Source organism: Hippoglossus hippoglossus, chromosome 12, assembly GCF_009819705.1.
Source record: "Hippoglossus hippoglossus isolate fHipHip1 chromosome 12, fHipHip1.pri, whole genome shotgun sequence".
Lineage (NCBI taxonomy): Eukaryota > Metazoa > Chordata > Actinopteri > Pleuronectiformes > Pleuronectidae > Hippoglossus > Hippoglossus hippoglossus.
Window position 1 is genome coordinate 17,710,760 of NC_047162.1, and position 12,519 is coordinate 17,723,278.

The 12,519-nt window shown below is 46.1% G+C and overlaps 1 protein-coding gene across 2 annotated transcripts in view; it reads left to right on the forward strand.

Moving 5' to 3' along the window:
* Positions 1-578: 578 nt before the first annotated feature.
* Positions 579-12,519, forward strand: part of LOC117771755 (leucine-rich repeat transmembrane neuronal protein 4) — an 84,068-nt gene continuing 72,127 nt past the window's right edge. The window contains exons 1-2 of one of the 2 annotated variants that reach the window (XR_004615639.1): positions 579-1,472; positions 7,190-8,817. Coding sequence is in view for 1 of the 2 variants with exons in the window: in XM_034602488.1 (XP_034458379.1) it covers positions 1,469-1,472; positions 7,190-8,751 (1,566 nt within the window). In the remaining variant the exon portion in view is untranslated. The remainder of the gene's footprint in view (positions 1,473-7,189; positions 8,818-12,519) is intronic. The other variant, XM_034602488.1, reaches the window with a different exon arrangement.

Consider the following 12,519-nt stretch of genomic DNA (forward strand, 5'->3'; position numbering starts at 1 on the left):
GGAGGCTGAAAGGGGAAAGGGGGCTACATAGATTAGCAACCCCGCTGCAGATGCGATGCACATTAAAAATTCAGCTGCCCATTGCTTCCTTAAATACAGGCAGCTGGGGTGACGCAGAGGGAGGCCTGCTGCCGATTAAGCACCATTGCATTTCCAATACGGGGGTTAGAGCAGAATGTTAAGTAGGATTCTGTTTATGACTACTGCTCCAGTCGGTTTTTCCATAGAAACACGAAGTGAGGGGGAAAGGGGAATCAAACCCCCTTTGGACGGTGCCTGGATAACGGTGCGCCCGCATTCACTGGCTCAAATGGAGCGTGTCAGCACCACGGACAGCGCCCGGTGAAGCGCCCTGTATTGGATCGCAGCAGGGGGTCGGGAGCCGGATGCACCGGGGACGCACGCACACACGCGCAGGCTGCTGGTGCTCGTGTGTGTGCAGGCAACTTGTGAGGAGCCTCGTCACCACATGCACTTCCCAAACACACCAGGCTGCAGAGAAAACTACTATTTCAGCTTCACGATTTACATTTTTGCTCAAAAATGAAGGGGGGGAGGGGGGGGGGGCGGTCTTTCACAGGGCTCGTGCCACCGTGAAATGTTTTTAAACTCACGACGGAGCTCACGCGGGTCGCGGTCTCACCAGAAGAGGGCATTCCAGATTCTGCCTGGCAAAGTTGCCTTGACGTGATTAACGGCGCCGTCGTGCTGCATTTCAAACCCCGAGCTGCGAGAGGGAGAAGCCAGGGGGACGTTTTGGGGAGATAAAGCGGATTTTTGGGATACGCAGGGTCTCGCTGACAGCTTGTGGATAAGGTGGTTACTTCCCCCCCCCCCCCCACCACCCTGTGCGCCATGCGCGGATCCCTCTGAGCATCCTGTAGAACAGAGAGACGCCGGGGGTCTCACTCGGGAGAGAGGAAGGAATCTACTGCTCGACTCCTTTTTGGGGGGGAAATTACGCCGTGTGTGTGTGTGTTTTTCTTTGCGCATCGTGCAGATGTATTTGTGAAGTTGTGTCACACGGTTTTCGCGGAATCTCTACGACTGACATGCGTCGCTTGGATGGCGCTGCGTTATTGTATGCGCACACTGCAGTGCTCTTTTTGGCTGTAAGTTGAAAAAAATAAAAGAGAGGAGAGAGGAGACGATTCCTTGCGCCGCGAAGACATGGAGAGGGAGTAAAGACGCGGGATTGTTTCCCACCCTGACATCTGGAATTGGAAGTAAATGACATTCGCCCCGGTTCGGTCTCACGGTCACAGATGCAGAACTGAGCCGGATAGCGCATCCGGGACCGGGGGAGAGTAAAGGGCAGGTGCGCTTTGGAGTCGGCGGCTGCGCGGAGACACCGGGCTCGCGGATCATCAGGACGGTACCTGCCTGTGGAGAGCGCGTCATGCGGACTCGGACGTCGCGCACCAGAAGCCATTAAAACCTGTAGGCTGGAGCTGACAGATCCGCGGATATGGGTAAGTTCTGGTCGTGGTACCATCTTGTTTTTTTTCCTTACATTGCGTGGGTTGTTGGATGCTCCAGTTGTCCTCCTTTCTCGTTATGCACCCCCCCTTATAAAATGCACTGACTTCTCCGAGAGGAATCTGGTGTGAATCTTGGTTTTGCGTCAAACATCATCGTCTTTTCATTCTGCAGCGTCTATTGAGGGGTTTGGGCATCTTCTAAGCCAAGTGGATCAGGGAGCTTGAGGAATGTGGATGGAGCCTGTGCCGTATAGTCGCAGAGCTGCAATATACTGTTCCCTCCATTTCCTGAGCGGTATCGATCATGAGACACCGAGGACACACAATCTCTGGTTTTCCAAGACTTTGCGCATCAGGATTTGATCCCCCAAAAAATGTTTGGGGAGAATCGAGGGGGAATCTGTTTTGGGGGAGTGAGGACTATCCATTCTTAGTCCTGACTAGTTAGAGGGGCTGCCTCATTGACATGGAGCGGAATGCTAATCACGGTAAATGTTGGAAGCCAGTCAACTTTATAACGCGTGGTCCTGCATAATCATTGCCTTGGTTTTAAATCTGCACGCACGGAGCCCATTGTCCAGTTTTCAGCCGCCTCCCCAAAAAAACTCTTGTGGTTCTGCAGGAGCCGGCTCGTGCAGGGTTTTTTTTTTTTTTTTGCGTCTGATTCTAGAAAAGCTTCGTATGTCTTCACCTGGGACTCCCTAAGAATCCAGGGTAGAACTGTGCATCCATGTCTCAGCCCTCTCTCCTCGATCCCCTGCGTGTGCGTCGTCAATACGCATGTTTTTCTCATCTTATCCTTCCTTTCTGTGCCATTAAAATGTCCAATCTTGCCCTGTTCTGGTGTCCCCCATGCGCACACAGGACCCCCCCCCCCCCACCACCACTTTATCATGTCCTCTTCCTCTGTTGGTATTTCACTGTTTTGGGTTTTTATTCCTCCCCCTCTCTCACAAATGCTCCATCAGTCTGGGATCCCTCCACCTCTATGCATCCTCTCCATCTGATATTGTCGTCAGATGTGGTCTAATCTCCTCAGCCATTCTTAACTAGCATACAGATGGCCAAGTTCACTGGTGGTGCTGTGCCATTAATTGCAAGGCCGCATGATATATCGACCCTCGGTGGGTTACTGCACCACATCAATATAAGCTACAACAGCACACAAAGCCCTACAGTACGGGCCCTGGGAGCTCAGATGCAATTTATGTACACCGCAAAGAAACCGTATATGGTTAATCATAGAAGTGCGGTTTATGGCTGGTTCTAAATTGAATTTCAGAAAACCCTGAGACTCACACACACGCATGTGCACACAAACACACGTGTGTCCAGGTGCACCCCCCCAAAAAAACAAAAAGCCTTTTCAACCATAAAGCTTCCTGCTGTCGCCCACAATTATTTGGTGATTACGTGGCACTGTAGCTTCGGTTATCTACAACTGTAGCCGACTGTGATGCTCTTCATTAACAGCATGCGATGCACTTATGTTTCATGGACCACATCATTAGAGATCTGCTTTGCACACAGGAAGGGGGACGCTAAAAAGCCACAGCCAGCAGAGCACGTGCAGAGCTTTAAGATAAATTTAGAACCGTAATGATATTTCACATCTATCTGCTGCGGGGGGGAAAAAAAGTATGACCACCTGTCTGCATAATAGCAAATAAAATAAATGTAGAGGAAATGTAACCACATAGAAATAAAATCAGTATCATACAATATAGATAACAGATGACCTTCTCGTGGCCTCACAGCATCCAACAGGCAGCATTCTGGAAATGTCAGGTGAACAAAGTGCAGAGAGGAGATTCAACAGGCCTTTTAAGGGCCATATCCAGGAATTCGCTATTTACATTTGCTTATTTTCAAAGTACAAAGTCAATGGGTTGTGAAACACAAGGGGAAACATCCATTATCTACAGTGGGCCTGCCTTTACCATTCAGGACTGCAGGGCCTGGCTGCACGGAGCTACAAGCTGAGTGCACACTGGGATGGATCACCAGTAACTCTTGGTACATGCATACTTAAAACACAGATTGCTAAACAATGGCTGCAGTTGAAGAAGGACATAGGAATGTGTCTTGCACCCAGATTTAATGTGGATGTTAAATATCACAGATGAGCTTAACATAATTCAGTCTGATCATTTAGCTGATATTTTGCCAGGTATCTAAACATCTATACTTGCAAGGACTCCTAATAGCATGATGCATTTCAGAGCCCCCAACCATCACCTAGCAACTACTACTACAACCTACTTACTTTAACTCTGAATATGATCTCCATGACGAACACTGTCATGTCAATCTGGATTTATTGAACCTGATCAGGATGCGTCTTTTCTGCAGGATGTGAAAGACATTATAGAAGAAATAGAGAAACTTTTACAAATGAAGTTATGACACCGTTTGTGTTGAACCCAAGTGCCTCGAACACAATTTCCATGAGTAATGTTTTATCCACAAATATTATCAGCTGGAGGAAAGCTGTGCCCTGGTAACTATTTATTTACCTGCGCATGTTTGTTACTTTATCCAAATAGGATCTGACTTCCAGAGTCTCCTAACACAAATGTCAGTTTCACAATGCAATACAATGTGTGTGTGTGTGTTTGTGTGAACACTGTGTCGGGTTATTCTGCCCAATCAGTTCTGCAAATGCCAGACAGACAGTCCGGGACACAATGTTTCCAGACCACAGTTGAAATGGGTCTAACCTGACAGACCTTGCTACCATCTTAAAGATAATGGGGGACTAATAGGAAGGCTCAGGCTGGTTTGGATACGTCCTTCCCTATGTGCCGGGCTGCTGTTCAGCTGCTATGTGCAGTCAAGGCTGAGGCTGGAAGCAGTTTTGTCAATGACAGGTACCAAATAGCAATGAGCCACTTGTGTGCACTCAAAGTGCACCAGTTAGTGAGTCCATTTGCCAAGTTATTAAGCTACATTTGGTTTTATTTTAGGTCAGCAGTAAAGTGCACTTACTCTCTCTATGTGTTAGAGTTGAGAGGCAGAAATAGCTATCTTCTTGTGCTGAGGACAGCAGGGCTGTCTGCTACATAACTAAGCATTAGGGACATACCTTTAGACAAACTTTAGCGTGGACTTATCCATCCATATTAGATTTGAACAGTTAAGTGCAGAGGGTGACGATGAAAAACGAGTAGAAAAGATCCATGTATTATTATAAAGAGCACTGAAAAGGAAAGTAAGGAAAACATTGAAAAGTTGGAGGAAAGAAAGAAGGTAAGGGAGGAAGAATGTAAATCAGCAAGAGGAATGAAAGGGGTGAAGATGGATTTGACCCCATGCATAAAACAGACTTAATATCCTCAAAAAACACCCGGATGGCTGCAGGGTTCAAGGATATGCAAACCTCGGATATTTTCAGGAGGACGGAGAACAGAGGGAGCAGAAGTGTTCGTCTAAGTAGATACAGCAGAAGAACAGTAATTGTGAGAAGTACATCAGGTAAGAGGTTATGGAGACACAAGCCCCATGAGTGACACATCAGAGAGTGACTTGTGCTCCTTTGTGAATAAGATTAGAGCAGTAGTGAGGAAGGAGATGGCTTACCGAGGCATTAGCGCACAGAGCGCTCATTAAACCGCATGCAGTGTCAGTGAGGGGAGAGAGGTGTCTGGTGAGACAGTCACAATCTGAAAGAGATGGCAGGGAGACGCTTCTAATAAAGCAAGACTATTATGCACATGGGAAATAAAAGCAGTTGGGGGTCGTTGCCACGTCCTCCCGGGATTCGAGACCAACACTAAAAATTTACAAAACACGCATTCATGTTTAACATCCCACACACTCTGTTCCCCAGTCAAAGGCGGTGTGTCTATTAAAATTCCTGTAAATGCACATGGAACGTTGCACATGGGAATTGTTCTATATCGGTATTCCTCTGCCACCGCTACCTTTTCCTTTTCTAAGCCTCTGAGACACAAGAGTTGTTGCCGAATTAATTTACATTCAGAAAAACCTGAGACAAACTAATTGGCTACGCGCAGAAACCTGGCGTCTTGTGATCACCATGTGTCTCCCTGCAACATTAAAGGGAAACGAAGATGTATGACGGATGTATCTGTTGGTACAATCAATAGTCGGCGCAAGTTATTGGAACAGTTCCACACTTCTGTAGGGGAACGATGGAAGTTTCCTCTGAAAACAGTTTCCATCTCTCTCTCTCTCTCGATCACACTTTTGGACACGCACACACACAAGCAAACACACAAATAAAACACCCATATGGGAAGAGCAGATGCTTGGCAATGAGTGAAATGGCTATGTTAGATAGCATATGCTGTATGATGCCTCTCAGGCGCTCGATGTCAGGGAATTATTTCTGACAAATCCTGTAAAAATTATGGAAAACACTGGAAATTTAGCTCCAGTTCCTCGTAATGGTAACATGTCTATGAAAAAAACACATTCATTGCAATGAATTTAACGAGCGCGGCACCTGCCAGCACATCAGAGAATACATTGTGTGAGCTAATTCGAGTGCGGACTTCCCGTATCCTGACATCTTCGTCTTATCTCGTTGTGATAATGGTAATAAAGTCCAAAGTTGATGATGTTTCCTTGAGAAACACACATAAGCAGTGAATCCCTCCATGCCTCCTCCTCAAGGGGAAATCAATGCATCTTAATGACAGATCATTAGAGGCTCTGTAAGGGGGAACGATTTTAATGGAAACAACTCTGTCTTACCTCAGAACAAGGAGCGATATCAGGAAGCCACTGACCATTTTGCTTGACTTTTAAAATCACATTAGGAGCACACAGCATTTACTCCCATAAAATTAGGAGATTTGCATCATAGATAGTCATTCTCCACAGACAGCCCTGGCAAACACGCAGCCGTTTCCTGCAGCAGAGATGAATTGTGTAATTCCATCGGGGTTATTTAGACTTTTTCCTTTTGGACCCGTGGAAAGCAGGAGCGACGATTCCAGCTGAACCTGTCCTGCTTTGGTTTGGGCAAACACAAAATGGTCGGAGTCGAAATTGAAATGCCTCTGGGATTGTTGACACAACCAACAGCTCTTGAATGTTAATCTGCTCTGCATCGGTTTCCTTGTATGACTTACCTGCCTCTGCTGCTGGTGCAGTGAATACAAATACAGATAATACACGACTGAGTAAATTACAAGTGGCTTTGATTAAACGTTGATTTTCAATGCAAATTCATTGTGGCACAAATTACAGCAGTTTCAACAGCCAAGACCTATTTCTAGAAATTAGTCCACACGATGTGAAAATATTCTGTTGTTGAAATAAGTTAAAACACTTCTTATGAAACCAAATGAACAATTAAGTTCAAATAAATTGTCAATATAAAGTAAACTACACTACAAATTACTTGAAGGAGTAATGATTGATGATTTACAGTTCACAACCAATTTAATTTAAATTTGTTGGAGTAATACCATTAATCCCTATGATTAGGTCATGAACTTAACCTTCAAGTTAGGTTAGGCTGTATAAAATATTACATTCTTATATGATTAGTATACGTAACCAAGACGGAAAATGAAATGGATGACGAACATTATTTTCGTGACGGTTGAGTGGAGGTAGAGAGTTTCCAGGTTTTGGGGGAGTAAATTAAAATGATCGCAGATGTCTTTCAAAAGGAGGTTGAAGGAAGTTGATAGTTTTACTTTTACTAAACACCTTTTCTTTCTCCCCCCCCATAGGCTCTGCTCTGCGGCATCGCTGGCTAGTGGTCCAACTCCTGATGCAGGTGTGGCTGGCGGCAAATCCCTCTCTGAGTGAGCGCCCGTGCCCCAAAAGCTGTCGATGTGATGGAAAAATTGTCTACTGTGAGTCAAGCGCCTTTCGTGATGTTCCTAAGAACCTGTCAGGAGGCTGCGAGGGCCTGTCGTTACGGTACAACAGCCTCGCCAGTCTGCGAGCGGGCCAGTTTGTGGGGCTCAACCATCTCATCTGGCTCTACCTGGACCACAACTACATTGCCACTGTGGATGGGATGGCCTTCCAAGGGGTCCGCAGGCTCAAGGAGCTGATCCTGAGCTCCAACAAGATCACATCCCTCCACAACACCACATTCCATCCAGTCCCTAATTTGCGTAACCTGGACCTGTCGTACAACAAACTGCAAGCCTTGCAGCCTGGGCAGTTTCAGGGCCTGAGGAAGCTTCTCAGCCTTCACATACGCTCAAACTCTCTAAAAACTGTCCCAGTGCGTCTGTTTCAAGATTGCAGAAATCTTGAGTTCCTGGACCTGGGTTACAACCGCCTGCGCAGTATCACTCGGAATGCATTTTCAGGCCTGGTCAAGCTCACTGAGCTGCACCTGGAGCATAACCAGTTCTCAAAAATCAATTTCTCTCACTTTCCTCGCCTCTACAATCTTCGGGCTCTTTATCTGCAGTGGAATCGCATTCGCTCGATGAGCCAGGGCCTGACTTGGACCTGGGCCTCCATCCAGAAACTGGATTTGTCTGGGAACGATCTGACGGAGGTGGATGCTGTGGTTTACCAATGTCTACCCAACCTGCAGACGCTCAACCTGGACTCAAACAAGCTGACCAATGTTTCCCAGGAGGTGGTTGATGCCTGGATCTCTTTGACTACGATTAGTTTAGCTGGGAATGTATGGGACTGTGGCCCCGCCATCTGCCCCTTGGTGGGCTGGCTGAGAAAATTCAGAGGAGCAAAGGAGACCACCATGATCTGCGCCTCTCCCAAGAAAGCCCAGGGTGAGAAAGTGATGGATGCTATTGAAGCTTTTGGTGTTTGTCAATCAAACGCGGGGACAACGCTCTCTGAGAGTATCGCCCCAACCCCATCCAATGTCCCGGTGCAGACTGACCATCGCCCGGCCATTCTGGCCTCACCCACTGGATCCGGAAAGAGAGGAGATGGCTCTGTTAGGGGCTCCACCTCCTCGGCGGTGACACCACCTGTGGCTCTTCCCCCAGAGCAAGACATGGAGCCTGTGTCCTTCCACAAGATTGTGGCCGGGAGTGTTGCCCTTTTTCTATCCGTCGCGATGATCCTGTTGGTGATCTACGTGTCTTGGAAGCGCTATCCAAGCAGCGTCAAGCAGCTGCAGGAGCATTCGGCAGCCGCCCGCAAACGCCGCAAGAAAGCCAGGGAGACGGAGCGCACCCTGAGCTCTCCACTGCAGGAGTACTATGTGGACTACAAGCCCACCAATTCTGAGGCCATGGATGTGCTTGTCAATGGGACAGGACCCTGCACCTATACTATCTCAGGCTCCCGAGAATGCGAGGTATGACCCACACCACCGCCACCACTTCTCCTAAACAAAACTCTGTCCACAGTGAAGCGACCAGAGGTAAATATTTGTGCTGCTTTAAAAGATGATACGTCTGCCACTTGCTTACTTGCCCGCACACGGTGTTACCCTGGATTCTCACTGAAAAAAAGCAGAATCGGGTTTGTAGGAGCACGTCGTGTATAACGAGACATCTCAGGTTTTCAGAAAGGTGCTTGTATATTTGCGTAAACAATCTCTCTTAAGATGCAAATGTTTGTTTTTGCTGCACAATTGTAGAGAAATACAGATAAATGAGTATGATTACATTCTCTGTTCTGCGTAAGCTTGAGCGTAAGCAATGTTGTTTGTGCTTGTTTAGGTTCTCATTTACCTTTCTTTTTTTTTTCCTCCAGCATAACACAGACTTAGTGCTTTGTGTTTGCTCTACTGCGATTCAATTTTTGGACGAGCCGTATTGTGTACGGAGAATAGCTGAATGGTAGAGATACACTTCTGGACACTGGATGTGAATACTGATAGAGTCTCTTGTCACTGAGCTCAGCTTCCACCGAGGTGATGACTTCACACTTTTCTTGACATATCGATGACTCATGACAGATGTCGGAAAATACCTAATGCTCATCGTCTCCCGACAGCACTCGCTGAACTCACTGTAAACTTTCATGTGAAGCTCATACATGGAATGAAACAACACACACACAGACACGCAAATGGTGTTTTATAGTCCTAGAAGGAATTGGAATCTTCTGAAATGTTTTGTACACAGGCGAGTGTTCCTTCAAAACAGTATTTACAGACTACAGCAATGTGGGAATACCTTTTTTCCCTCTGTTCTTGCTTTCAATTACTAGCGTCTAGTGTACCTGACATACTGTTCCATTCTTGGTGAAACCTTTTTTGTCCTATTGCACAAAATACTGCAGCTACAAGAAGTAAGACTTCTGCAGACGTGCATCTCTCAATCGCTGATTATCTGGAACAGTTGTAAGACGGGGCTAATGATGGGCTAAGCCCACCTGGATCAGGTAGCCCACCCTGCAAAGCTGTTACCCGACGTGTAAGAGATATTCAGCTCTCTATCTTGTGTTTTTATTCGCGGCCCACTCATACTCAGTCTATCTCCTAGACTTGGCATATCCATGTCATGAATATCTGGTGTGTTATCTCTGGAGGAAATGAGTGTATAGGTTTAAACAGCAAGGAGGAGGTGGAGGAGGAGGAGGAGGAGGAGGAGGGCTCGATCCTCCACGTTGTTTTCCATTTTAGTTACTGACTGTCTGGCTTTCCTCGAGGCAGGTCACCTGGTATATGTAATACATGCAGGCTGCTCACGCAGGTTTGATTGCAAGGATCGAGCACACATCACACCTTGCCCTCCCTGGGCCTCCCATAGGCACGAAGTGCTGCCTTGTGTATTATGTGGATTTTTTTGTTATGATGCTGCTCTGAAGAGTCAGATCTGGAGGGGAATGCATTATTTTCTAGTACAAATTGATCTGCTGTGTAAATATTATTTACCATTTACAGAGGCAGAAAATTAAAACAGGAGCTGTCGTGCCCTCTGTGTCGACCTGTGGATCGGTCACTTCAATTTACTGTGATAATTTTAGAGCTGCAGTGTGTGCACTCTACCTGGTAGCATTGTTAGCCTAAATTAATTATGAATACATATAGAAAGGTAGTTTTCAGCTTATTGAATATGATCAAAGTAATTATTTTGACCGGCTTATTTGTTAAACTTGTCAATAATCAATTCTTTGATGAATTGCCCTGCAAACTTGTCTGTGTGTGTTGGACCTAGTCACTGACATTTTAAATCAAAGAACTTACAAATGTAATCGCGTGTCTTGAGTGTTGTAAACACTGATATTACGTAAAGAACAGAAGGCTATAGCACTGAGGATCAGGAGGAATTAACAGCGCTGCAGAGGAGGGGATACTGTCACACGAGGTGAGGGCAGACCAAAATACTCTGGGTGCATTCCAATGATTCACATTACAAGAGATGAAATGGCTGACTGTCTTTCTTATCTCTCAGTTTTATTCCTGTTGCCCCACGCCAGTGAGACCGGACTGTTATCAGACTCATAATGAAAGGCCTGCGGAGGGCCTGTAAGAGATGTTATCCATGAAAGGTGCCCTCCACTTCCACTTAAAAAGTAAACACGGAGCACCACCGTCTCGCCAGCAGTGTAAACTCGATTCGGGCTGGAAATCATGGAAGTCTTTTCATCTTGACTCGACTAAACTTGGCAATTTAGCCGACTCTTTTATCCCGTGAGCCAAATAAAGCAGGGATTACCCCCTGCTAAGAGGGGCGAGGGCTGAACTGCCATTACAGAGCCAGAAGAGTGTAATAACTCTGAGGTTCTGGGAATATGTGTAAGTCATCAACTAACGAGCCACATGAAGGGACTGTTGACAAGGATGCAGGAGCAGGAAAAGAAGGGGAAAAGTATAGTTTCAGGGTGATGCTGGAATAGATCCAGTGCAACATGAGTACAGGGTGGTGATAAAGAACAGCAAGAACCTTCCTCAATCAAGGGCAAACATTACACGGCAGAAAATTAATAAAATATAATTGAGCAACGATGACTGCCAATAAAAGTTTGAAACTGTGCAGGTTTCTCATAAATGTCATTTTGATAGCTTGGTCGTCAACAGTTTTTTATCATCCCTGACACGACCCACCTCTCTTATGTAAGCTGTCGAAGGGCGAGAGCCCAACCTGCTGTACACAGGGGATTTAAATAAGGCTAAAAGGTGAAATGCATATTCATAATACACTATAAATATCATATATGATTTCTTTATTGTAGATATATCACATATTTGAACGTAAGACAGTTGAAATTCCCCTGCATGGAAGACGAGGGCTTATACGAGAGGTACTGTAGCAGTAATGACTTCTTGCCGTGCTCCTTGGGATTCATGTCCATGAGCTGATTTGTTTTCATCCAAGACTTTATCTTGCCCCTCCTTCCTCTGCAATTTGCTAATTAACACTTCATCTGTAGGGGATTGTTATTGTCAACAGTTTTCACATTTTGGCCTCAGGACTCTTATAGCGCACGACCTGCGAAGCTAAAGCCGTATTACGTGGCATATTGCAAGAAAAGCATTTACAGTATTTGCGAGGAGAGGAAAGCCGAGTGTCGACACAGCACTCTGCTAACTCCTGTCACATTAGCACTTCTGTTTCCTTGAGCTTCTCTTTGTCCCCAAAAATCCCACTCGCTCACTCCTCCATCTTGTTTCGTGACACATCCTTGAAAATGCATTCACCCCGGCCTTATCTGTCGCTCTGTCTCATCTCCAAGCAGTGCAGGGGGGAGACAGGAACTATCAGTCAGCAGTCTGCAAAGTCCTGAGTTCATCGCAGGATGTGTTCCGATCTTGTTTCTACATTTTGTTGCCCCCTGCGTAGACATAAATCACTCGGCAGTACGCGGAGGCACCTGCCGCACTCTCGCCGTCTGTCCTCAGACGTAAGGCCTCAGATACTCTGTTCATCTCTGCTGAGTGGGAGTTTCTTATTCTCCCTGTGTCACTCTTACCCCTGTCTTTCATTTGGATTCTGTGCCACAACTCACCCTGAACCCCCCCCGGTCCACTTGATATGACTGAGGTTGGCAGCTCTTTTTAGTGAATTACCTGAAGATGGTGCAATCCTCGTTTTCCGTTGTCCCTTCAACCTTCGCTTAGAGATGATTATTTGGATTATTTCTTTTCTCTTTCGTTGATATTTTCCTTTATAGC